Below are 26,350 nucleotides of genomic sequence, written 5' to 3'. Positions count from 1 at the left end.
GCCAGAGTGGGGGAATCCTCGGGCCAACAGGCACCGGCGCAGAGAGCTCAGCTGCCTCCTGCCGTGCGAGGGGGCGCCGCGATCTGGGACAGGTGACAGCGCTCTCCTGACAGCCGCGCCCCGCCCCTCGCAGCCCCGCCCCTACACACCTGCCCTCTTACAGCCCCACCCCCGACACACTCGCCCCGCCCCCTCGCAGCCCCGCCCCTACACACCTGCCCTCTCACAGCCCCACCCCCGACACACTCGCCCCGCCCCTCGCATCCCCGCCCCCTACACACCCGCTCCCTCACAGCCCCACCCCCGACACACTCGCCCCGCCCCCTCGCAGCCCCGCCCCTACACACCCGCTCTCTCACAGCCCCACCCCCGACACACTCGCCCCGCCCCCTCGCATCCCCGCCCCCTACACACCCGCTCCCTCACAGCCCCACCCCCGACACACTCGCCCCGCCCCCTCGCAGCCCCGCCCCTACACACCCGCTCTCTCACAGCCCCACCCCGACACACTCGCCCCGCCCCCTCGCAGCCCCGCCCCTACACACCCGCTCTCTCACAGCCCCACCCCCGACACACTCGCCCCGCCCCCTCGCAGCCCCGCCCCCTACACACCCGTTCTCTCACAGCCCCACCCCGACACACTCGCCCCGCCCTCTCACGGCCCCGCCCCCTCGCGGCCCACCCCGCCCGCTCACAGCCTCACCTCCTCTACACACCCGCCCTCTCACAGCCCCGCCCGCTAGCGGCCCGCCCCGCCCCTCGCGGCCCCGGCTCCGCCCTCCCCTCGCGCCGGCGGTGGGGCCCCGCGCCTTTTGTGTCGGGCTTGGGCCGCGGCGCGCGCCCGCTCACCTCAGCAGCCGCGGGTGGAGGCGCGGTCGGGCGCGCGCGCTCCCTCGACCTCGGCTCCGGGCCTCGGACCCGCGCGCGCGCGCGCGCTCAACCGCCCGGGGGTGCGGCCGCCCCGAGTCGCAGAGTGGCGTGCGCGCGCGTTCTTAGCCCGGACGGACCCCTGCCAGCCGGCGCTCGCCCCTCCCTCCTCTCGGCAGGCGGCCCGGGCACGCGCGCACACCCCCGCGCCCGGGCACGCGCGCCCGCCAAGATGGCAGGGGCCGGGGCCCAGCTGTCGGCCGCCGCCGCCGCCGCCCTCGCCCGCAGCTAGCGGCCCGGACGCCCGCCCGGAGAAGATGAGCCCCCGCTGCCCCCCGCAGCCCAGCGAGACGCGGAGCCGCCGCGCCGGGGGTCGGCTCCCCCGCTAACGCCCCGCGGCCCCGCGCCCCCCGCCGCGCCGGGTCGCCCCCGGCCCGCCGCGCCCGCCCGCGGCCGCGACCATGAGGTGAGTCGGACGGGCCGCGGGGCCGCGGGGGCCGGGGCGGCGGGGGGCGCGGCGGCGGCTGGGGGCGGCGGGGTGGGGCCCGCGGGGGTGCCCGGAGCGCGGGAAGGGCTTCGGGAGGAGCGTGGGGGGTCCTCCGGGAATGGGGGAGGGTCTCGGGGTGCCGGGGGGGCCGGCCCCTGCAGCGCGCGGGGGGCACTCTCAGCCCGCCCCGGAGACTGGGGGCGGGGGGCGGCCGACCCCCGGGGCAGCTGTGGCGGGGGGCAGGGGGCGAGGGGCCTGCAGCCCCGCTGCCCGTCCTCCCTGGGGGCGCGACGCGCTCCCCGGCCAGGCTCGGCGCCGCTCTGTGGCTTACTTTTAAAGCGGCAGAGCCCCTCCACCTGGAGCTGGTCCCCCCTTCTCCCTTTCCTCTTCCCCTCTCCCTTCCTCTTGCACATCAGTAAAGCGCAAAACCCGAAATGTACCCCTCGGTGGTTTCTCACCGAGCCAGCAAGCACTGGAGTGGTGGTCGTCAGGACAAGGAGTCAAACACTGCAGCACTCAGAGGTCCCCAAGCCCTCTTTCTGTCACTCCTTCCCTCCTCCCTCCCCAGAGGTAACCAGAACCTGGCTTTTTTGGTAATCATGTCCTGGATTTTTTTTTCCTGTGTAATTTTACCTTCTAAGCACATATCCCATAAAACTATAGTTCTTTTGCTTTGTTTTTGCCTGTTTTGTGAACTTTACACAAATGAAATAATACAATATATATATACTTTTGCATCTGGCTTCTTTCTCTCAAAATGTTTTTGTGATTTCATCCATTGTGTTGTAACTGTTCATTCCATATTGTGTGAATGTAGCACAGTTTACCCATTCTACTCTCGGTTGACATTTGGGTTGTTTCTAACTTTTAGCTATTAAAAACACTGCCCTGTTATAAAATGGGCAAAAGATTTGAAAAGACATTTCTCCAAAGATATGCAAATGGCCAAAAACTATAGAAAAAGATGCTCACCATCATTAGTCATTAGGGTAATGCACATCGGACCTACAATGAGTTAATATTCATACCCACTAGAATTGCTACTATTAAAAACTGGAAAATTAGAAGTGTTGGAGAGGATGTGGAGAAATAGGAGCACTCGTTCACTGATGCTGGCAGTGTAAAATGCTGCAGCTGCTGTGGAAAACAGTTTGGTAGTTCCTCAGAAAGTTGAGTATAGAACTACCATATGACCAGGAAATCCCAATTCTAGTTATAGACCCCAAAGAATTCAAAACAGGGACTTGAACAGATATTTGCACACCGATGTTCATAGCAGCATTATTCACAATTGCCAGAAGATGGAAACAGCCCAAGTGTCCAACAACCAATGAATGCATGTAAAAAAGGTATTTTCTACATGCAATGGAATATTATTCAGCTGTAAAAAGGAATGAAGTCCTGATACATGCGACAACATGGATGAACCTTGAAGACATCATGTGGAGTGAAATAAACCAGGCATGAAAGGACAAATATTGTATGATCTAACTGATGAAATAATTAGAATAAACAAACTCATACAGTCAGAATGTAGACTGTAGGTGGTGTACCAGGGGTTGGGGATAGGGAATAGGAGTTAAGGCTTAAAATGTTCAAAGGCTTTATTTTGGGTTATGGAAAAGTTTTGGTTATGGATGGTGTTGATGGTGGCTCAACATTGTGAATGTATTTAACAGCACTGAATTATATATTTGAAAATGGTTAAAAGGAGAAATTTTAGATTGTATGTATGTTACCAATGTAAAAATTAAAAAAAAACAATCGACTGTAAAATCCAGTGAACCCGAACATTAACTATGGACTTTAGTTAATAGAACAGCTGTAATAGAGGTACCACACTAATGCAAAGTGTTATTGATAGAGAAAACTGTGTGTGTATGTGTGTGTGTGTGTGAGAGAGAGAGTCTGTGTGAGGGAAGGTGGATAGGAACTCTGTATTTTCTGCATGATTTTTCTGTAAACCTACAAATTCTCTGTTTAGTTTGCTAATGCTGCCAGAATGCAAAATACCAGAGATGGATTGGCTTTTATAAAAGGGGGTTTATTTGGTTACAAAGTTACAGTCTTAAGGCCATAAAGTGTCCAAGGTAACACATTAACAACCGGGTACCTTCACTGGAGGATGGCCAGTGGCATCCAGAAAACCTCTGTTAGCTGGGAAGGCATGTGGCTGGCGTCTGCTCCAAAGTTCTGGTTTCAAAGTGGCTTTCTCCCAGGACGTTCCTTTCTAGGCTGCAGTTCCTCAAAAATGTCACTCTTAGTTGCTTTTGGGGTGTTTCTTCTCTCTTAGCTTCTCTGGAGCAAGAGTCTGCTTTCAACGGCCATCTTCATACTGTCTGTCATCTGCAGCTACTCTCTCAGCTTCTGTGCATTCTCCAAAATGTCCCTCTTGGCAATACTAGCTTACTCCTTCTGTCTGATCCTATATAGTGCTCCAGTAATTTAATTCAGACCCACCCAATGGACAGGCCAACACCTCCTTGGAAATTATCCAATCAGAGTCATCACCCACAGTTGGGTGGAGCACATCTCCACAGAAACAAAGAATTAAAATCTAATCCACACTGATAGATCTGCTCACACAAGATTACATCAAAGATAATGGCGTTTGGGGGGACATAATACATCCAAACTGGCACATTCTCTAATTCAAAAAATATTTTAAAATATGGTAAGAGGGTTAAGACTTATATGCCAATAAAATATATGGCCAAATTAAAAAATTCATTTGAACTATTTTAATGAAGAAAAAAGAATACTGTTATGAGTATTCTTGTGTATGTCTCCTGGTATATACACTTCTTTTGGGTGCACACCTAGCAGCTGAATTTCTAGGAAAAAGGGTATATGTATCTTCAACTTTGTAAATAATACTGGATTTCTGAAGCATTACCCATTTGTACTTCCATAGCAAGTGTGTGAGCGTTCCTGATGCTCCACAGCCTTGCCAACACTTGGTATTGTCCATCTTTATAATTTTAACTATTCTGGTGACTGTGAGGTGGCATCTGAGTATTGTATCCTGTTGTGGTTTTAACTTGCAGTTTCCGGTTGACTAATGAGGTTGAACATCTTTTCATGTTTATTTGGTAACTTTTATGAAGTGTCTGTTCAAGTGTTTGTCTAGTTTTCTTTTGGAGTTGCATGTCTTTTTCTTCCTGATTATTCAAGAAGATAGTTTCCTATAACATCTTCTAGAAACCTTACTGTTTTGCCTTTCACGTTAAGGTCTACAATCCACCTGGAATTAATTTTTGTGTAAGGTGTGAGATAGGGGTTAAATTTCATTTTTATCCATATGGATATCCAGTTGTTCCAGCACCATTTACAGAAGGGCCATCGTTTCCCCATAGTGAGTGTCACCTTTGTCACCTTCTGATCTTCTATTTGAGATCATTTTCTTTCTTGCTGAAGAATATCCTTTAGTATTCCTTCAGTGCAGGCCTGCTAGTGACAAATTCTTACAGTGTTTTTTTGAAAATGTCATTATTTCTCCTTTTTGTTCTTTTCTTTCAAACAACTATACTGAGATGCAATTCATATACCATAAAATTCACTCATTTAAAGTGTATATTTCATTGGTTTTTAGTATTTTTGTAGAATTGTTCAACCATCACCACAATCTAATTTTAAAACATTTTGCTCCATTTTTGAAGGGTCCATTAATTATAGAATTCTCGGTTTGCCATTATTTTCTTTTATCACTTTAAAGATATTGTCTTGTCTTCTGCATCTGATGGTTTCTGTTGAGAAGTGACCTATCAGTCCATTGTTCCTTTGAAAGAAATCTCTCTTCTTTTTCTCTGGCTTCTTTTAAAATGTTCTCTCTGTCTTTGGTTTTCAGCAATTTTCTGTACTGTTTCTGGTATGGATTTCTTTTACTTTTTATTGGGTTTCTTAGGGCTTCTTAAATCTGTGACTTCATGTCTTTCATTAGTTTGGAAGGCCTCAGCCATTCTTACCTCAAATATTGCTCTGCCTCATTCTCTCTCACCTTTCCTTCTGGGACTATAATTATAGATGTTAGTTTCTCACTGTAGCTTCTGCGTCTTTTAACCTCTCTTCTATGTTTGCCATCCTTTGTCTTTCTATTCTTCGTTCTGGATATCTCCTTCTTGCTTACCTTCCAGTTTGCTAGTTCTCTCTTCTGCTCTATCTAATCTGCTGTTAACCTATCCACTGGGTTCTTAATTCCATTTAACTTTTTTTATATTCTTTAAGTTCTATTTGTTTCTCTTTTATAGTTTCCAAGTAGCTGCCAAAATTATCAATCTTGTCTTTTATCTCCTTAAGTATAGTATGCATAATTATCTTTAAGTCTGTGTCTGATAATAGCAATACCTGTAAGTCATTTCTAGTGTCTGTTTCTGTTGGTTTTCATTAATGTGTCTTATCTCTTTGTGTGACTGTTTATTTTGTTGTTGTTGTTTACTGGACATGATATTTGCAGAATTGTTGGGAGAAATAATTTGAGGCCTAAGCTGATATTTGAGGCCTAAGCTAAGCATTCACATCTGCTTCTGCCAAGCAAGCAAATGGGGGCATTTACAGTCTGGAGTCATTTGACTCCAGTTTTGGGGATTGAGACATTTCTAACTGATCTGCAGTCCTTGGAGATTGGAGGGCCTGTCAGTTTTGTTCACCTTCACTTTTATAGTTTAGCTCTTCACAAGCATTTTTACCTGCACTCCAACGCCAGGCTTTTTAACATTCCCCACAGAACTGGCAAACATCCCCATAGGAAAAGGAGCCCCAAGCCCTGAGCTTACCTCCCTGCACCCATGGCAACCTGCCCGCATTGCCTTCAAGCAGATGTTTATTTTATCTTTTTCCAGCTTTTCTAGTTGTCTTTGGCTGAAGGATTGTTTTGATTTACTTAGTCCACGATTGCTTGAAATAAAAGTCCCCGAAGCTTGCATTTTCAGGGTGCGCTTTGAGTCAGTTTTCAATTCTGGAGGAGATATCATCTTCTGGGTTAAGGAAGCTGTGGAGAATGGTAACACCTGTTTTCTTGTGTTCTTTTTATAACTATAATGGATCATCTGTCAGTTTGTGAAATGCTCTTGGAACCAAGATGATTTTAAGAATAAATCTTTAATTTCTCTTAACATAATTAATTCAAAAAAATAATGATTTGGCTCCTGTCAGTACTGTAAAGCAAATAATTATGGAGGCAGATGCTTTCTCTCTTCTTGCCATGTTCCTTTCTTTTCCCTGTCTTGATTTCCTTAATTGTTTATTTGATAAAAAGTACTCTTTAACTGGTCCTCTTGAATACAACATTTAATTTTTTGGTCAAAGTGGCATGATAACATTCTCAGGTGACACTCTTTGGGATCACATAAAAAGGCATGACTGTAGAAACCAAGGTTCTTAACTGATTTTTCCAAAGTGAGTTGCTCAGTTTTTCTTATTTCAAGTCGTTTGTGCTTTACACAGAATTAAAAACAAAACAAAACAGTGCTGACAGTTGAACACAGTTCTCTGTTGCATACTGTTTATAGTTAAATGTGTATATTTATATGTACCTGAAGTTCTTGACCTCTGCAAGTGGATCTCTATGTGGTGAAGACATCTTTCTACATATCGTCAACCTGATTTGCTTTGGATATTTATAAGCATTTTGGTTCATTGATGAAAAATGCTTTTGTTCAATCCAGAATTTTTTAATGAAAATAACACATCATTTCTCTTGACCCATAATTTCATTGTAGTACATAGCTATGCCCTATTGATGAAGATCTGAAATACAGTCTCCAGACCGTGTTCTTTTAGTTGAGTCTCAGAAAGACATACTTCTGGAGAGGCATTCCAAAAACTAAGCAGAATATTTGAGGGTACTTGTACACATTTTAGCAACAAAATTACTTTTGAATCAAATTACTCAGATAATTAAAAGTCAGTGTCTGAGTTTTTATTTTCTAGTCTACTACCTTAATTCTTTCTTTGCTTTTTCCTCACAGACCTCAGTGAACTATGCATTTTCATATCTTCATCCAAAAATCACTGTTTGAGGACTTACGGTTGCCTAGTATAGGACTGGGTGGGGTAAGGAGGCAGATCTTTGCCCCCCAGAGGAGTCTGTATCCCTGAAAGATTGACAGACACCAACTAGATCCATTTCTGCACCTACTTAAAAGAAATGCCCACACACACATGTACAATGTATAAGGTATTTCTGTTTATGTGCTTTAGTCATAGATCTATTGGGAACTTTCTCTTCTGTGAGCATTTTCCCAATCTGTCTTTTATTTTTGTAGAGATTTGATAAAGAGTAGTTTAAATTCTGTCATTAAGTCATTGTTTGTGATTTTTCCTTCATTTCTTACATTTTGGATAGCATTCTTCTATAGGTTTGATAAGTATTAAATTTTTTTTCAGTTTTATATATAAGAGTTTTTAAAATTCATTCTTCAAATGATCTGGAATATGAGGTGAAGATCAAAATTACGTTTTTCTTCAAAATTGCTGTTCAGTTCCTTGACTATGTCTGTAATTTATATGGCAGAGATGTCAGCAGCATTCTCTTGGTTGAGTGGCAGTGCAAACATCTGCACCCCAGAACCCTCTCCAAGGATGCCCGAGGGCAGACGGTGACATCTGAGTGAGTGAGGCGTGCCTCTGATCTTCAGGAAGCTTGCCTGCCCTCCCAGGCCTAGCTTGTAGATGGAGGGCATGGCCAGTCTAGCACTGGGCAGGTCTGGTCATGGGTACCTGGGCAGGTCTGGAGTTACACAGCTTGCAGGGAGGAGACACAGGCATCTGCACAGCCCTTGTTTATCAACCGTAGCCTGCCCTGGCCAACACTGTCGGGTCCGAGGACATGTCCCCAGATGGCTTTGAAAGTCGTGTTAAGAAGACCAGCTCATAGGGCTTCTGCTGTGTGTGTTTGTGTGTGTGTGTGTGTGTGCTTCTTTTTCTAGGCTCTTTCCTTCTTAGGTCAGTGCCATACCATGTTTACCTTGTGGACAATGATTTTAATTTGAGCAGCAGCATCCTTCTATTAAAGAAATGTCAGTTTGAAGTTTACTGGTGTGGTGGTTTTGTTTGTATTGGTTTTGTTTATTTAATTGCATAAACAGAAGAAATTTAAACTTAGTTTTAGATTTACGTATGTAAGCCCCATAAAAATAATTTAAATCAACATTTTTTCACAGAAAGATTTTTTTCCCTGTAAAAGCGACACTTACATTGCCCAAGTTTGAGAAACCCTGCTGTAGACTGTGTGAGTTGTTAAATGTGTACATATATCACACGTGCTCCGGTAAAGTACAGAGGGGTGGAACTTAGAGGAGGGCTGTGCCACCTGGAAATTGAGATTTCCCTTCCCAGTCCCAAAGGAGACTATCTCCATAGAAGTAGTTTCTGGTGGCAATTTTGTCTTACCTCCTTTTTAATTAACTTTTTTTTGGATTTAAATTTAGTATATGTTGAATGCAGAGAATTTGAAGACATAGAAAAGTATGAAGAAGGTAATAAGCCATCACTGATCCTGTGGGCAGGGACCACCACAGTAAATTCATGCTGTGCTCCTTTGTCTTCTCCATGCCTGTGTGTGACAGACCTCCACAGAGTTGACGTTGTACTATATGTTTGTGGCTGGTGTATTTACATATAACATGTGCATTTCTTTGAAAATGTTTGAAATAGATGGATAATAGTCTATAAGGTGGGTATACCATAATTTATTTGCCAACACCCCAATTTTGGGTTAGTTGGCTGGGTTTTAGTGTTTCACCATTGTAAATAACATTGTGATAAATGTTCATATACCTAAATTGTAGGGTGCATCTTTGATTATTTCCTTAAGATAAATTAGCAAATGGTATTAGTGGTACCTAAGGGTGTAAACATTTTTAAGGCTGTGGGTGTATGTTGCCAGAATATTAACTTTAAACAAAGACAAAGTGATAAATTTAATAAAAGGAAGTTTAATATCCTGGTATTAACTTGGAAGTCCCCACCACCACACACACCCCACCCCCCAAAAATAAAGCAAAGAAGGACCACCAGGAAAGGAATCGGAAGAAGTAAGTGCACCCAGGAATGGTGTAGCTCCACCTGCTCACCAGTGGGGGGAGCCCTGGCCCGGGTCCTCCGCAGCTGTGGGGAATGAGGCTGCCTTTGTCCTTCGGATGGTGAGAGAATCGCCTCCTCTTGGGTTTGGAGGTAATGTAGGCATGGGAACGTTTGTGTTTTCAGTTAGGTCACGTTTTGTATGTGTTCTAAACACCCTGGGTCTTGAGTCAGGCAGACCTGCCTTCTGGCCCAGGGCCACTGCTTCCCAGCTGACTCCTTGTGAGCAGATGACTTCCCCTTTGTGAGTGCCCACCTTTCCCAGCCATAAATGAGGATAATCCACCTCCTTCAGAGCATTGTTGGGAGGCTCAGATGAGAGTATATGGGAAGTTCTTGGCTGTGGTCTTCAAAAAGGTTAGTTATCTACCCTTGCCCCCATCCCCGTGATTTGTTTTATGTATAATAAAGATAAGCCCTGGAAAATTGGGTACAATTCTGACTTCAAATAATCTGCCTCATTGTCAGATCACTACATAATATAGCTACCATATGTGATATTTTTATTTGGAGGCCACAGTTACTTTTGATGCTTCAACCTCTAAAAAAGGTTCAAGGAAGTTTTCTATAAAAGACACAAAATAGAACTATAGAAATAAAGACAAAGCGGAACCCATGTTGTCTTGGGGTAAGGGAGAGAATTATACCAGAAAGAGTAGATTGAGGAATAGATACTGCAATTGAGCACATTCAGCTGTGGAAATGATGACAAAAACACACAAGCCAACGTGTGCCTCTCATGTTGTAAAAGAGAGACGTGCCTTGTTATAGTTCCACAAGGATGTTCTCTGGTATCTTTAGATAAGAGACGATGGACCACTTACTTACATACACCTCTCATACACTGGCCCCAGCCCTTTTCCCCTCCCTTAGAAGGTTCCGGTGCCCTTGAGCTCTCTGGGGTCCAGTCTTCCACCTGGTGCCCACGGTGGAGCTTCCGCGTTCATTGCTCTGACCTGATGAGTTCTCATGAGCTAATAAGTCTCCTCACTTCCTTTTCCTCCCCACCTTGTTAACTTCTTAGCCTTCAGATGTTGGTTCGGTGTCACTTCTTCAGGGAGGCAGTCCTGGACCCCCTAGCCTAGCCGAGGGCCCTTGCCTGGTATTTGCCTCTGTGGTGTCCCATATTTCTTCTTCCGTATCTCTTTATACGCGTGAGTACGTAATTGTGGGTTTTCCCTGCTGTGCTGGAAGCTTCCTCTCTTGGCTCCCTGGAGCCTGGCACTGCCTGCACATAGTAGGTGCTCGGTGGCTATTGGCACCGCCATCTGGGCCTCCAGTGGGCAGAGTCACGCGTTTGCTCCAGCTCGGCACGGATCCTTCTGAGGACAGCATCCCGGGAAGCCCCCTCCTGAGGCCGGATGCCGGCCTCCAGTGAAGGCTGGGGTGAGGTGCTCTAGTCCGTTGTTCCACACTGCTGCCGTGAGACGCTTAGCTGGATGAGGTGGGGATGGGTTTTTTCCCTGTTACTTCTGTGTAAGGCCACCATCCACTGTAACTCTTGTATTCAGGTGATTCCCAGACTTCCATGTGTATAGGACTCACGGGTGTGTGTGTCCTTGCAAAAACGCAGATCCCAGACCCCATTCCTAGAAGTGGATGAATGCTTTTTAAATTCTAATAATTATGTTTTTATTTTACACATATTAGGGAAAGAAAATTAGCACATCAAGTCTGGTGCTTTGGCTGGGCGCCCCAGAAAGCTGGACCAGAGACAAAGCTTCTGTGGGAGGGTTTTGGAGGGGAGGGCCACCATAGGCAGCAGGAGTGAGAGAAGGGAGACAAAGCAGGGAAGAGGAAGAGCCCACAGGCCTTCGGGATGGGTCAGGCCACTGCTGCGAGCCACGTGCCCACTCGTCCAAGGGCCTTGGGGTGGGGTAGGGGGCCACGCACTCACCCACTGGTCGGAGGACTGTCCTCAGGTTGGTAATCCTCCTGCACCCAGTGGTGTTCATGTGGGGGTCCTGGGAGGGTTCCCATGGCACCCCCCTGGCAGGACAATAGAGAGTGTGGGCGTGGAGTGGGCCAGCTGCTGCCTGAGGGGGTCTGGGACCAGAGATCTGTAATCCAGGAGGAGCCGAAATGATGGAGGAGGGATGGCGAACATGGTGGTTCTGTGAATATTACTACCAAATGAAAAGTAAATAGGTTTCATCTTTATCAGTCTTTTCCCTTGTTGTGTCTTAATTGTCAATCAAAATGGGGAACGTTTTCTCTAAACCTAGGTTAGATTCGCCCGTGTTTTTTCTAGTAACTTACATGGTTTCTTTTCTTGTTTTCTTTTTCAAACATTTAAATCTCTGATCCATTTGGAATTTGATGTATGGGTCGAGGGGATGGATCCAGTTTTATCCTTTGCTGTTTGGTTTTTAATTATCCCAAAACCGCATATCAAAAAGTCTGTTTTCTGCCAGTGTTTTGAGATAATGTGTTTTGTCATATATAATAAAGTAGACCTATTTCCAAATTTTCTATTCCGTCCCATTGGTCTGTATGTTTATTCATGCACTGATAACCTCACTTTTAGGTAAAGAAGGCCTGTAATGTGCTTTAATGTTTGGTGGGGCTAGTCCCCTCTCATTGCTGGTGAGATTCAGTAGATAATAGCACTGGTGTCAAACAGACATGGCAAAATCACAAAAGACCAAAGCCTGGGAAAGTGTGCTGTAACCCAGAGGAACAAATCCAGAACAGTGGCTTCAGGCTTCTGTGTGCCCTTCAAGGAGAGTTTTCGTTTATGACGTGGTGCAACGGCTTCTGAATATGAATCCTTAAGTGGGGGTGAGTGAGGCTAGTGGTCACTCACAGGCAGTAGGGCTCTTCAGTCAGGGTTGTTAGCACAGGTGAGGCCACCCCCCACCCACACACAGACACCTGTTAGGAATGTAGCTACAATTTTGGATAATTGTGACCTGTTAAAAAAAAATAGGCATTTATAAAACCATAGAAAGTTAGACTTGGAACCTAAGAGGTTGTTCATCTAAGTCCAGTCATTCTCAGCCCTCACTGTATCAGAATCATTTGATGAGGACCTCCCGCCACCCCAGGGCCAGGGTGCTGCCTCACAGATTCTGTTCACTTAATCTGGGGTTAGGTGGTTTTTTAAATCTCCGGGTTATTAGAAGGTGCCGCCAGAGTGAGAACTGACCGAGTCCTGTGGTAAGGACCACGTCTGGTTTACTTAGCATTCCAGTCCTAGTACCTCCAAGTGAATCTGGCATGTAGCAAGAGTTCAATAAATGCTGAAAAATGAAGGAATTCCCTCAGTTCACAGAGAAGAAGAAAAATACACAGACCCCAGAAAAGTCACTTGCTCAGGGCTCGCTAGTTATTGGGGTAATAGGGACCTGAAGCCCAGGTTTCTTGTCTCCCAGTTCTGGTCTGTTTTCACTTCCCCCGTCCATCTTTTCCTCTTTAGTTATAGGCAAAAATGGACAAGAGAGTCCACTGTCTTGACTCATATTGTCCATTTTTATGGCCACTACCCTAGTGCCTACTCAGTACAGGAAAACAAGGGAATGAGCCTTAGTCTTTGTAGTAGAGTAATTGTACTACACTGAAATTTAAACCCATGTTCTTCAAGAGCCTGCTTCCGAGCTGGGGTGGGACAGGAGGAAGGGGCAAGGGAACGGGGAGCTAATAACATTTGTCGTGAATCTGCTGGGTACTAGGCTATGAGCCTAGGACTTTACAGATAGCTCAGGTTTTGGAGGGAGCTCTAGACTCCTAATTCATAAAATCCAGCCAAAAGTGTATTATAATTTAGGTTAGAATGTATGATGACATTACTTTTGATTAATACTTTATTTTAATTAGGGTTTTACAGGTTTCTGCTAGTCAACAGTGATTCCAAATCTCTGTTTTTCAGTACCCCAGATTGCTTCATCTAGTCGTGATTTGGGTAGTCCTTTGGGAAAAACCCAAATTTCAAAACGGCACAAGTTATGGAGATCAACTAGAAAATACTTGAAAGAAATGAGTCATTTATGCAAGAAAGTACCTCTCTGTTTTTTTTTCTGTATTTTTTCTTTCTGTTTTTTTTACAGTGTTGTGCAACCGTCATCCCTATCTATTTCCAAAACTTTTTCAACACCCCAAACAGAAACCATGTACCCATTAAGTAATAATTCCCTATTCCTCTCTTTCCCCAGCCTCCAATAACCTCTAATTCCACTCTCTGTCTCTAAGAATTTGCCTATTCTAGATATTGCATATAAGTAGAATCATACAATTTTAGTCCTTTGTGTCTGGCTTATTTCACTTAGCATAATGTTTTCAAGGTGCATCCATGTTGTAGAGCATATCAAACTTCATTCCTTTGTATGTATATATCATTGTTTATCCGTTCATCTGTTGATGGACACTTGGGTTGTTTCTGCTCTTTGGCTATTGTGAATAATGCTGCTATGGACACTGATTTACAAGGGTCTGAGTCTCTGTTTTCAATTCTTTGGCTTATTTACCTAGGAATGGAATTGCCGGGTTATATGGTAATTCTATGTTTAACTTTATGAGCAACTACGGAAATGTTTTCCATAGTGGCTGCAGCATTTACATTCCCATCAGCAGTGCATGAGGGCTCTAATTACTCCACACCCTCACCAACACATTATTTTCCTTCTTTACAATAATAATTGCTCTCCTAGTGAATGTGAAGTGGTATCTCATTGTGGTTTTCATTTGAATTTCTCTAATTACTATTGATGTAGAGAATCTTTTCATATACTTATTGACCATTTGCATATCTTTGGAGAAATGTCTGTTCAAGTCTTTTGCCCATTTTTTGATTGGCTGTTTGCCTCTTTGTTGTGAACTTTAATAAAGGAGTTCTTTGTATATTCTGGATATTATATCCTTATCAGATATATGGATATTTTCTCTCCATTCTGTAGGTTGCCTTTCCACTTTCTTGATAATGTCTTTGATGCACAAAAGTTTAATTTTGATAAAGTCCAGTTTATTTTTTCCTTTGTTGCTTAATGCTTTTGGTGTCATAGCTAAGAATCCATTGCCAAATCCAAGTTCATTTGGATTTACCCCTCTTTTCTTCTAAGAGTTTTATGGTTTTAGCTCTTATATTTAGTTATTTTTGGTATATGGTATGAGGTAGGGATTCAGCTTCACTCTTTTATTCCATTGTTCTACATACACATCTGTCGTTATGTCAGTTCCCCGCTGTTTCAATTCTTGTAGCTTTGTAGTAAGTTTTGAAATTGATAAATGTGAGTCCTCCAACTTTGTTTTTCTCTTTCAAGATTGTTTTGGCTCTTTGTGGCCCCTTGCAATTCCATATTAATTTGAGGGTTGACTTTTCCAATTCTGCCAAAAAGGCCATGGGAATTTTGATAGGTATTGCATTTAATACGTAGACAACTTTGGGGATATTTGCACTTGTTCATCCCTTCTTCCAATTGGCTTTTTAGATTCTTCAAGACAACGATCTTCAGAAAGTCTTATCATTTCTTGGTTAAATGTTTCCAGTTCTTCCAGCCATTCTTGACTTATCTTTAATTAGTGGCCTTTTTGAAGTCTTTCCTTTCACTGAACTCTGATCTGCTGAAGTCTGTTAGCAACATATGTTCTCTAACTTTGGCTCAACCACAGAAAGGTGTTGGGTCTGGCACTCATATGAGACCCTGATATAACTTTTATGGAAAAAGACCACATCTCAGATCCTAGCTCAGGACAGATTGACCAAAATCAAATGAATCCACTGGCACTGCTTCCTTGTACCAGCTGAGATTTCTAACTGAGCAGCTGCAGGGTCCTGTTTGTAACACTTCCTTCCTTGGGAATAAGGAAAATGCTCTCTTCAGTTGTGTCACTGTGCAAAATATAACTGTAAGCAACAGACTGAATCAGATAAAAGAGAAAGAGAATCCCCAGAAGAGGAGCTGCTGTAGAGAGAGAGCCATCTGGTCCCTTCACGAGAGCAAAGAGTGATATGCTTCAGAGTGTACAAGTCTTTGGGTAAAGAGGCAGCATGATTGTGATTGCACAGATGGATGAGAATTCAGCCACTATTATTGAGTTCACTCTGCTGATTCCTGGATTAGGCGTAGAAGACATGGTTTTCATACATATGTAGCTTGGTCTTGAGGAGGTATAGCACAGGAACCTCAAGTTCAGCATGTCTGAACTGTTTATGGGCAATTGATTTTCCACAAGGTACCAGGACAATTCAATGGGGAAAGAATAGCCTTTTCATCAAATCCTGAGACAGCTGGATATCTACATGCAAAAGAATGAAGGTGGACCCCTACCTCACACCATACACAAAAAATTAACTCAAAATGGATCATAAACCTAACTATAAGAGATAAAACTATAAAACTGTTATAGGAGACAACATTGGATTAAATCATAACCTCAGGTTAGGCAGTGGTTTCTTAGATACGATACCATAAACACAAGCGACAAAAGACAGAATAGATAAATGGGACTTCGTCAAAATTAGAAACTTTTGTGCTCCAAACAATACCATCAGGGAAGTCACAAGACAACCCACAGAATGAGAGAAAATATTGCAAATCACATATCTGATATGGGACTCATATCTAAAACATATAATAAACATTTCAACTCAGTAATAGAAAGATAACCCAAATTAAAAATGGGCAAACTTTTTAAATATACACTTCTCCAAAGTAGAGACACAGATGGCTAATAACATGAAGAAGTGTTCAACATTTTTAATCATTAGGGAAACTCACATCAAAACCACAAGATACTACTTCACACCTACTAGGGTAATCAAAAAGACAGATAATAACAAATGTTGGAGAGGATGTGGAGAAATTGGGACGCTCATACACTGCTGGGGAATGTACCATGGTGTAGCTGCTTTGGAAAACAGTTTGGCAGTTCCTCAAAAAGTTAAACAGAGTTATCACATGACCCATCAGTTCCATTGCTAAGTATACCCAAAAGAAATGTAAATATATAAACTTGTACATGAATGTTCATAGCAGCATTATTCAGAATAGTCACAAAGTAGAGACAACTTGAGTATCTGTCGCCAAATAAATGGATAAACAAAATGTGGCATATGCATATAATGGGATATCATTCAGCAATAAAAAGAAATGAAGTAGTGATACATTTACAACACAGATGCACCTTGAAAACATGTTAAAATGAAAGAAATCAGTTACAAAAGACCACATAGTGTATAATTCCATTTATATAAAATGTCCAGAATAAGCAATACATGGAGATCGAAATTAGATTAGTAGTTCCTTACAAGTGGGCAGGGGGAAATGAGAATGGGGAGTGATTGCTAATGGGGACATAGTTTCTTTTGGGGGTGATAAAAACTATAAGATTGTTGTGATGATTGTACAATGCTGAATATATTAAAAGCCATCGAATTGTGCACATTAAATGGGTGAATTTTCTAGAGTGTGAATTATATCTAAATAAAAGTGTTTTGTTTTTTTTTTTTAAATTAACCTTGTTGTTTTCCTTGCCCAAGTGTCCTGTTCCAGAATTCCCATTCTCCATGACCCAAATAGAAACCTGGGAGATGCGATGAAGCCATTCAGTTCCCTCCCCTCACATCTACGTGGGCTTGTCATTATCATTTCTTCCTCCTCAAAATCTCTCATGTCTGTTCCCTTTTTTCCAGTGCTATGGCACAATTTAAGCCAGGTCTTTACCTTGGTTATTAAAGTGCCATAATTGCATTCTACCTTTGTTCTCTACTTCTTAAAATGTCTAATCCGTGTTTTGTTAAACATTGTTAGCACTCAAATCTGAGTTAACATTCTCTTCCTGCTTAAGTTCCTTCAGGGTGTTTCCATGGCTTTCTGGATAAACTTGAGACTCCTTAGCCTAGGACGTGAAGTCTTGTGTGATCTGGCCTCTCTGCCTCTCCGGATTAATCTCCTCCCATTCATTTTTACTGTTAGCAATCCATCCTTACCTGTTCATTATATAAATCCGTGACTCTGCACATATTTCTCCCTGCTGTGACACCCCTGCCTTCTACCTGATTTCCGCCTGTGATATCCAGCTGAAATTTCACTTCTGACCTGAGACCCTCTGTGACGGCTGCTGACAATTTCCGTCGTTGCCCCTGCGTGGCTTCTGCAGTGCGCGTCTTAGAGCTCAAGTGCGTGGGGGCTTTCTGAGGGCTGGGACTGTGCTGTTCCTGGGTTTAACCACAGAGCCTGGCCTAGGGCTTGTCTCTTTCTAGGTTCTCTGTAAATGTTTATTGACTGAAGCAAAGCCACAGAAATAGTGAGAATGACATGTGGCAGACTGATGGAGACTGGAGCAAAACTTAGGTTTTGCAAAACAAAAATCAACATTACAGTAACTGCTCCCTCTAACCTCCCCCACCCCAGAAAAGTAAATGTCTTGATACCTACTTATTGACTGCATGATGACGCGATGCTGATAATGATAATAGCTATCACTCACCTAGTGGTTACTAGGTGCTTGACGCTGTTCCGAGAACCTCACAGGTATGTACTCATTTAACCCTTGTAATCATCCAGTCAGGTAGGCCCTATTTCCATCCCCATTTTAGTTTAGGAGACTGAAGCTCAGGGAGAGTAAAACAGTTAAGCGCCAGAAGCAAAACTCGTGTTCAAGTTAAAGTAATATCCTAGTTAAAAGCAAGTCACCACGTATATCTTCAATTCCTGATTTTTTAGGAATTATGGAATTGGAATCTTAATTTAAAATATTAAAGTTGGAAAGGGCTAACTTTCTACCCAATGTAGGCATTTGCTTTGTAACAATAAGTGGCCCTTTTACAACAATAAATTCCACAGCAGCACTTCTTATCTCTTCTTCTGCACTCAGTTGCTCTGACATACTGTTACTTGTTTGCTCATTGTCTTTCTGTTATTGTCAGTCTCCCCCTTCTAGAATTTGTCTGTTCCGTGAGGGCAGGTACCTAATTTTATTGACTGCTCTATCTCCAACGTTACTGGAAAGAAGTGCACTGTCCACAATATCTACTAGCTATATGAGGCCATTTAAATTTGAATGGGTGAAAATAGTTAAATAGTTTAAAATATAGTTTAAATAAGTAAAATATAGAAAATAGTTTAAAATATAGTTCTTGGTTGTACTGGCCACATTTCAAGAGATAAATTACCACATGTGGATTTTAGAACATTTCTATCACTTCAGAAAGTTCTGTCGGACAATGAAGGTCTACATCAGTACCTGGCACTGTAAACACTCAGGAAATATTTGTTGAATGAATGAATGAATGAATGAACGAATGTAAACAGTTCTTATTTATCACAGGTGTTCACCCAGCTTCTGCTTTTACCATTCCACTGGTAAGGAAATCCCTGTTCCTTATGTGAAGAGGCAGCTTTTTGGATTACTAAACCAGCCCTAGCCATCTCTTCCATCTCCTTGTTATACTCGGCCCATATTTGCTTTTCTGGAATTCCCACTCATTGATCCAGTTTCTCCATGACCCAAAATGGCACCCAAGGTACCAGAATGTAGCAGTCATTTCCCCGAGCCTTCTCTGCGGGGTCAAACACTTGGCTCACTTGGGCCTCGTAAAACATGGTCAACAGGCATGTCGATGATTCTTACAAATCATGGCGTCCTGATAATGGTATGACAGTAGAGAATACAGAACCACATCCCTTCTCTTTTTGATCCCTACATTTCAGTTTACACAGCCCTAATCATTACTGAGCCTCAGCATCCAGCACAGCCTTCGGCAGTTAGTATAGTCCCCAGCCCCAAGAACCATTCATTGACTGTGTGTTGAACGAGCCCACAGCTGTTGGAAGCTTTTGGGGAGTGGGTGGCAGGTAAGCAGCTACTCTAGAGCACTGTCTGTCATTGTCAGTAAAGCCTAATCATAGTTGACTCAAAGTGCTTCCTGCTTCACTGCTGATAAGGAACCTCCTTTTTTTTTAATCTTAAAAATACTTGATTATAGTAGAAAATTTAAAGAATATGGTTAAGCAAGAAAAATAGAAAAAGTACTTGTTATCGCACCATCCACGGATTGTCATTGTTACTTTCTACTGTGTATCCTTATTTTTTCCTATGCATACACATTTAAAAAAAAAAAAAAAAGCAGGTCATGAATTTGTACTCTGCACAGTGCTTTGTAACCTTTTTTATTTACCAATGCATCATATTTAGTAATAGGGTTTTGTCATTAAATACTCTTCTAGGGCTTCATTTTTTTCAACATTTTATTATGAGGATTTTCAAACTCAGAGGAATTGAATGATTTGTCCTGTGAACACCTATGTACCCACCACCATTTCACTATTTGCTTTATCACTTTTCTATCCATGTATCCATCCCTCTATCTACCCATCAACTCATCTCATATTTTTTATGACTTTAATTTTGATGACTCTAGTATTTCATTGAATGGGTATATCTAGATTATTTAACCAATCCTCATTGTTGGATATTTAGGTTAGTTTCCATTTATGAACATCATGGATAAACATCCCTATAAATGCACCTTTGTTCCTTTGTGTATAATTATTTCCTCATTTTATATTTTTAGAAGTAGTGATGTTAAGAGAATAGGCAAAATGCTAAGGCTAATGATATATATTTCACAAATAACTTTCAAAAAGTTTTAGTATTGTACATTCCCACCAACAAAGTAAGAAAAGTGCTTGTTTTACCATACCTTCATTAATATTTCATGTTTAAAAATACAGCCAGTTCAACGTGTGGATATGTGACAAGGTAAGGTTAGAGTTTTTTCAAATGTTTATTGGACACTTATATTTTTCAAGTGAATAACCTATATGTCCTTGGCCCATTTTTCCAGAGGGGTGTTGCCATTTTATTGGTTTGCAGAGCTCTTTATTCAGTAAGATTGTTTACTTTTTGTTACATATACTGTAAATAAATTTCCCAGTAGTTTGTCAGTTTTCCTTGAAATAAGTTTAAAAAGATAAATAGCTCTAAAAGATATGTTTGGAAAAACAGCAATCCCCTGCTCCCTCTTCTCCCTTTTTCTTCCCTATGGACTTCTATTTTCACCTTAAACTTGTAGATGGTTGTTTTAGTATTTACCTCTGTGTCTCTAAATAATATGCCAATGTTGCTACTACTCATTTTTGTTTGTTTTAGGCAGTAAGTTTTGACTTCTCACTATTGAAGATGGGAACTTAGTGTCCTTTCTTCCTGTCCCCTAATTCATACGTGTATCTTACATTCTCCCAGTAAAATTATCGTGATTTTAATGAAATCAGTATTAAGTGCTTATTTTGTCACGACAGTGTGAACAATATTCAGAGTTGAGCCATGTGATAAACTATGAATACTTTTTCTTTCCTGTACCACTTTTTCTGTTTTTCTGGAATTTACACTTGTTTTGTTGTTGTTGGTGGTGGTGGTGGTGTTTTCTACATAAGTATCACTGACTTGCCCCCAAGTTCACTGCCAATTTTCTAACTCTCCTTTTAGGCTTTTAGGTAATCAGGTATTTGGTCAGCTTCATCTTCCTGAAGTAGCTTTCTTGTCTCCAGCCTGGCCTGCTTGCCCTCTGTGGCCAGTGCAGAACTCGTCCTGGGCTCTCCTTCACCACCACCCTGGGGTTCCATTCACTTTCCTTCTGTGACGTCTGCTGTTTTCCATCTCCCATGACTTTCTCTTTCCCTTACTTTGGTAGAGCATAAGAGCTAGTAGTTTCCAGAAACAGTGCATGGAAGTCACATTATTTTGAATCTTTGCATTTCTGAAAATGCTTTTATTCTAATTTCATATTTGACTGATAGTTTGAGTATAGCAGTCTAGAAAGGAAATGATTTTCCTTCAGAATTTTAAAAGCATTGCTTCATTCCTTTCAAGGTCCTATTGTTGCTATTGAAAAGGCTTAAGATCTTCTGATTTCTGATGTTTTATATGTGGCCTGTTCTTTTCTCTCCAGAAGCTTGCAAAATTTTTTACTTCTGTTCCTTGGTGTGATGGTTAGGTTCATGTGTCAGCTTGGCCAGGTGACAGTGTCCAGGAGTCTGGTCAAGCAAGCACTGGCCTAACCGTTACTGCAAGGACAGTTGTGGCTGGTTAATAAACCAGAAGGCTGGTTTATTAAATCGTCGGTCAATTGGATGCATCTGTGACTGATTACATCAACTAAGGGTGTGTCTTCTGCAATGAGAGAATTCAGTGTCAGCTGGATTTAATCCAATCGGTCAAAGACTTTTAAGCGAAACAGAGAAGGAGGATCTTCACTTCTTCTTCTGCTAGCCAGTGAAGAATTTCCTGAGTAGTTCATCAAACACCTTCATTGGAGGTGCCAGTTCGCTACCTGAGGAGTTCATTGAGCACCTTCATTGGAGTTGCCAGTTTGCTGCCTGCCCTACAGAATTTGGACTCGTGCATCCCCACAGTTGCGTGAGACACTTTTATAAAATCTTATATTTAAATATCTCTTGTTCATTCTGTTTCCCTAGAGAACCCTAACTAATACACTTGGTATTAGTATATTTTGAAACACTATGCCAGGCACTTAATGTGGAAAACCAAGTCCTTCGTTTCTGGAAATATTTCCTTGAATTATTTCTTTGACTATTTCTCCAGCCCCATTTTCTGTGTTCTCTCTTTCTGGAATTCCTATTTTTGAAAATCAGATGTGTTAGCTGGTCATCTAAATTTCTTTCTGTTTTCCATTTCCTTGCCTTTTTCTTCTTTTTAGGAGATATCCTCAATTTTATCTCCTAATTCTTATATTGAGTTGTAAAATAATCCATTATTGTATTTAATTTCCCAAAGCTTTTGTTTCCCAAATATTTCTTTTTTATAGGGTACAGTTCTTGTTTCATGGTTGCAACAAATACTCTCTGAGAATAATATAGTTTTCTTTCTTTTAAGTTTTCATATCTCTGCATAATCTTTATTTCCTCTAAGATGCTTTTTTCTTGTTTGTTTTGGTCCCCTGTTTGCTCAAATTTAAGAGTGGAGAATTAAAAAGCTGATTAGCTACTGAACAGTTGAGTGGGACTTGTTGCCTGAGAACTTCATTGCAATGCAGGCTGGCTGGACTATTTAGTTTGAGAAATTGCTTCAGGTGATATCCTTAGATCTTTTCTCTTGGATTGGTCATTCCATGAAGAAGAATCCTCCTTTCTCATTCCTGAAAAGTAAAGACCTGACTACCAGTTGTCTGGGAGCTGAGTGGAGAAGAAGACTGACAGGGGATTTTAGTATCCAGTAGACCTACATTTAGCTAACTCCTTCTGCTTTCAGTATGACTCTCCTACTTTCTACTGTGCCTCTTTTGCCTGGACCGTGTTTTACCCATTCCTGGGACTCAACCTCCACCTTTAGAACGGAGTGATGGAAGAACAGTGATCTGGCTACAGAAGAGGAATCTGGAGCTCAGAACTGCTTTTCTCTCCTTCTCTCTCTGGCTCTACTTTATGTAAAATAAAATCCACTCTTTTTTGGTGTGAGTTTTGACACATGCATAGTTGTGTAATCATCACCTCAATTATGTCATCTCCCCGTAATTCCTTTGTGTTGCCCCTTTGCAGTCAAATCCCCCTCCCAACTTCTTTCCCCTACTGATCTGTTTACCATCCCTATAGTTTTGTCTTTCCCAGAATGTCATATAAACTGAATCATACAATATATAGCCTTTTGGGTCTGGCTTATTTCACTCAACATGATATCTTCAAGGTTCATCCATGTTGTCACATGTATCACAACTTCATTCCTTTTTATGGCTGAATAATATTCCGTTGTATGTATATACTACATTTTACTTTTCCATTTATCTCTTGATGGACACTTGGATTGCTTCAACCTTTTAGCAGTTGTGAATAATGCCACTGGAAAAATCAGTGTGTGAATACCTGTTTGAGTCCATGCTTTCAATTCTTTTGGATATATACCTAGAAGTGGGATTGCTGGGTGTTCCAGTTTGCTAATGCTGCTAGAATGCAGAATACCAGAAATGGATTGACTTTTATAAAGGGGGTTTATTTAGTTACAAAGTTACTGTCTTAAGGCCATAAAGTGTCCAAGGTAAGGCCTCAACAATAGGGTACCTTCACTGGAGAAAGGACATTGGCATCTGGAAAACCTCTGTTAGCTGGGAAGGCACGTGGCTGGCATCCACTGATCCTGTGTTGTTTTCCAGCTCTTCTCTCAGCTCCTGTGCGTTCTTCCAAATGTTGCTCTTGGGCGTTTTGTCCTTTCTTAGCTTCTCCAGAGCAAACTCTGGGCTTGCATAAGTCTGCTTTCAATGGCCGTCTCCAAAATGTCTCTCTCAGTTGCTCTCCAAAATGTCACTCACAGCTGCTCTGAGTTCCTTCTGTTTGTCAGCTCTTTTATAGAACTCCAGTGATTTAATTCAGACCTACTCTGAATGGGCAGGGTAACACCTCCATGGAAATAATTCAATCAAAGGTCTTGCCCACAGTTAGATTGAGTTACATCTCCATGGAAACACTCAAAGGATTCCAGCCTAATCAACACTAATACATCTGCCCCCACAAGATTGCATCAAAGAACATGGTGTTTTGGGGGATACAATACATCCAAACTGGCACACTGGGTTATATGGTAATTCTGGCTTTCTGAGGAATTGCCAAACTATATTCCACAGTGGCTGCACCATTATTCCCACTAGCAATGAATGAGTGTTCCTATTTCTCCATACCCTCTACAACACTTGTTATTTTCTGGTTGTTTTTTTTTTTAAATAGACATCCCAATGAGTGTGAGGTATTATCTCATTGTGCAATGATTTGCATTTCCTGCTTGGCTAATGATATTGAGCATCTTTTCATGTGCTTTTTTGGCCATTTGGATATCTTTGGAGAAATGTCTAGTCAAGACTTTTGTCTATTTTTAAATTGATTTGGTTGTGTTTTTGTTGTTGAATCCTAGCATTTCTTTATAAATTCTAAATATTAAATACTTACCGGATACATGGTTTCCAAATATTTTTTCTCCCAATCTGTAGGTTGTCTTTTTACTTTCATGATAGCGTCCTTTGATGCACAAAAGTTTTTAATTTGGTGAGGTACCATTTATTTTTTCTTTTGTTACTTGTGCTTTGGATGTACATTCTAAGAAACCATTGCCTAATATAAGGTCCTAAAGATGAATCCCTATGTTTTCTTCTAGGAGTTTTACAGTTCTGGTTCTTATATTTAGGTCTTAGATTCATTTTGAGTTGATTTTTATATGTGATGTGAGGTAGAGGTCCACTTTCAATCTTTTGCATGTGTTTATCCAGTTTTCCCAGCACCGTTTGTTGAAGAGACTGTTCTTTCCCAATTGAGTGGACGTGGCACCCTTGTCAAAAATCAGTTGGCATAAATGTGAGGGTTGTTTTCTGAGCTCTCAGTTAGATTCCATTGGTCTATATGTCTGTGCTTGTGTCAGTACCATGCTGTTTTTATTACTGTAGCTTTATACTGTACTGTAATAAGTTTTAAGATTGGAAAGTATTAGCCCTCCAACTTTTTTCTTCTTTTTCAAGGTGGCTTTGGCTATTTGGGGTCCCTTGCCCTTCCATATAAATTTGGTGATTGGCTTTTCCATTTCTGCAAAAGATTGTTGGAATTTTGATTGGTATTGCATTGAATCTGAAACTCTCTTTGGGTAGAATTGACGTCTTAACAAAACGTCTCCCAATCCATGAACACAGAATGCCTTTCTATTTATTTAGGTCTTCTTTGATTTCTTTTAGCAATGTTTTGTAGTTTTCTGTGTACAACTCCTTTATATTCTTGTTTTGATTTATTCCTAGATATTTGATTCTTTTAGCTGCTATTGTAAATGGATTTTTTTTCTTGATTTCTTCTTCAAATTATTCATTCCTAGTGTATAGAAATACTACTGATTTTTGAGCATTGACCTTGTACCTCACCACTTTGCAGGATTCGTTTAATTCCAATAGCTTTGTTGTGGCTTTTCCAGGATTTTTGGTATATAGGATCATGTCACCTGTAAATAGGGAAAATTTGACTTCTTCCTTTCCAATTTGGATGCTTTTTATTTCTTTCTCTTGGTTAATTGTTCTAGCTAGAAATTACGGTACACTGTTGACTAAGAACAGTGACTGTGGGCATCCTTGTCTTGTTCCTGATCTTAGAGGGAAAGCGTTCAGTCTTTCACCATTGAGTATGATGTTAGCCATGGAGTTTTCATATACGCCCTTTATAATGTTGAGAAACTTTCCTTCTATTCCTAGTTTTCTAAGAGTTTTTATCAAGAAGGTGTGCTGGATTTTGTCAAATGCCTTTTTGCATCAATTGAGATGATCATGTTTTTTATTTCTTCTGTTAATGTGGTATATTACATTAACTGATCTTCTCGTGTTGAACCACCCTTGCATACCTGGGATAAATCCCACTTTATCATCATGTATAATTTTTTTTAATGTGCTGTTGGATTTGGTTTGCTACTGGTATTTTGTTGAGGATTTCTGCATAATTTTCTTTTCTTATGATATCTTTTTCTGGCTTTGGTATGAGGGCTTCATAGAATAAGTTAGAGAGTGTTCCCCCTATTCAATTTTTTAGAAGAGTTTGAGCGTGGTTGGTGTTAATTCTTGGAATGTTTGGTAAAATTCCCCTGGGAAGCCATCTAGTCATGGTCTTTTCTTTGTTGCAAGGTTTTTGATCTCTTTACTAGAAATTGGCTTGTTGAGATCTTCTATTTCTTCTTCAGTCAGTGTCAGTTGTTTGTGTGTTTCTAGGAATTTTTCCATTTCATAGAGTATTCTGCTTTGCTAATGCTGCCCTTATGCAAAATACCGGAAATGGATTGGCTTTTATAAAGGGGGTTTATTTGGTTACAAGTTTACAGCCCTCAGGCCATAATAGTGTCCAAACTAAGGCATCAGCCAGAGGATACCTTCACTGAAGAATGGCCAATGGTATCCAGGAAACCTCTGTTAGCTGGGAAGGCACGTGGCTGGCGTCTGCTGATCCTTTGCTCCTG

At 41.8% G+C, this 26,350-nt stretch overlaps 1 protein-coding gene across 1 annotated transcript in view; it reads left to right on the top strand.

The window, feature by feature from the left end:
* Nucleotides 1-1,196: 1,196 nt before the first annotated feature.
* The window catches only part of EVL (Enah/Vasp-like), a 192,849-nt gene continuing 167,695 nt past the window's right edge, over nucleotides 1,197-26,350 (top strand). Inside the window, exon 1 of the mRNA XM_037831893.1 lies at nucleotides 1,197-1,333. Within this exon, the coding sequence (XP_037687821.1) occupies nucleotides 1,329-1,333 (5 nt within the window). The 5' untranslated portion in view covers nucleotides 1,197-1,328. The remainder of the gene's footprint in view (nucleotides 1,334-26,350) is intronic.

This window comes from Choloepus didactylus, chromosome 4 (genome assembly GCF_015220235.1).
Source record: "Choloepus didactylus isolate mChoDid1 chromosome 4, mChoDid1.pri, whole genome shotgun sequence".
In the NCBI taxonomy this organism is placed as follows: Eukaryota; Metazoa; Chordata; class Mammalia; order Pilosa; family Megalonychidae; genus Choloepus; species Choloepus didactylus.
Note: the sequence above shows the minus strand (reverse complement) of the source record. Positions and strands in the feature narration are given on the sequence as shown.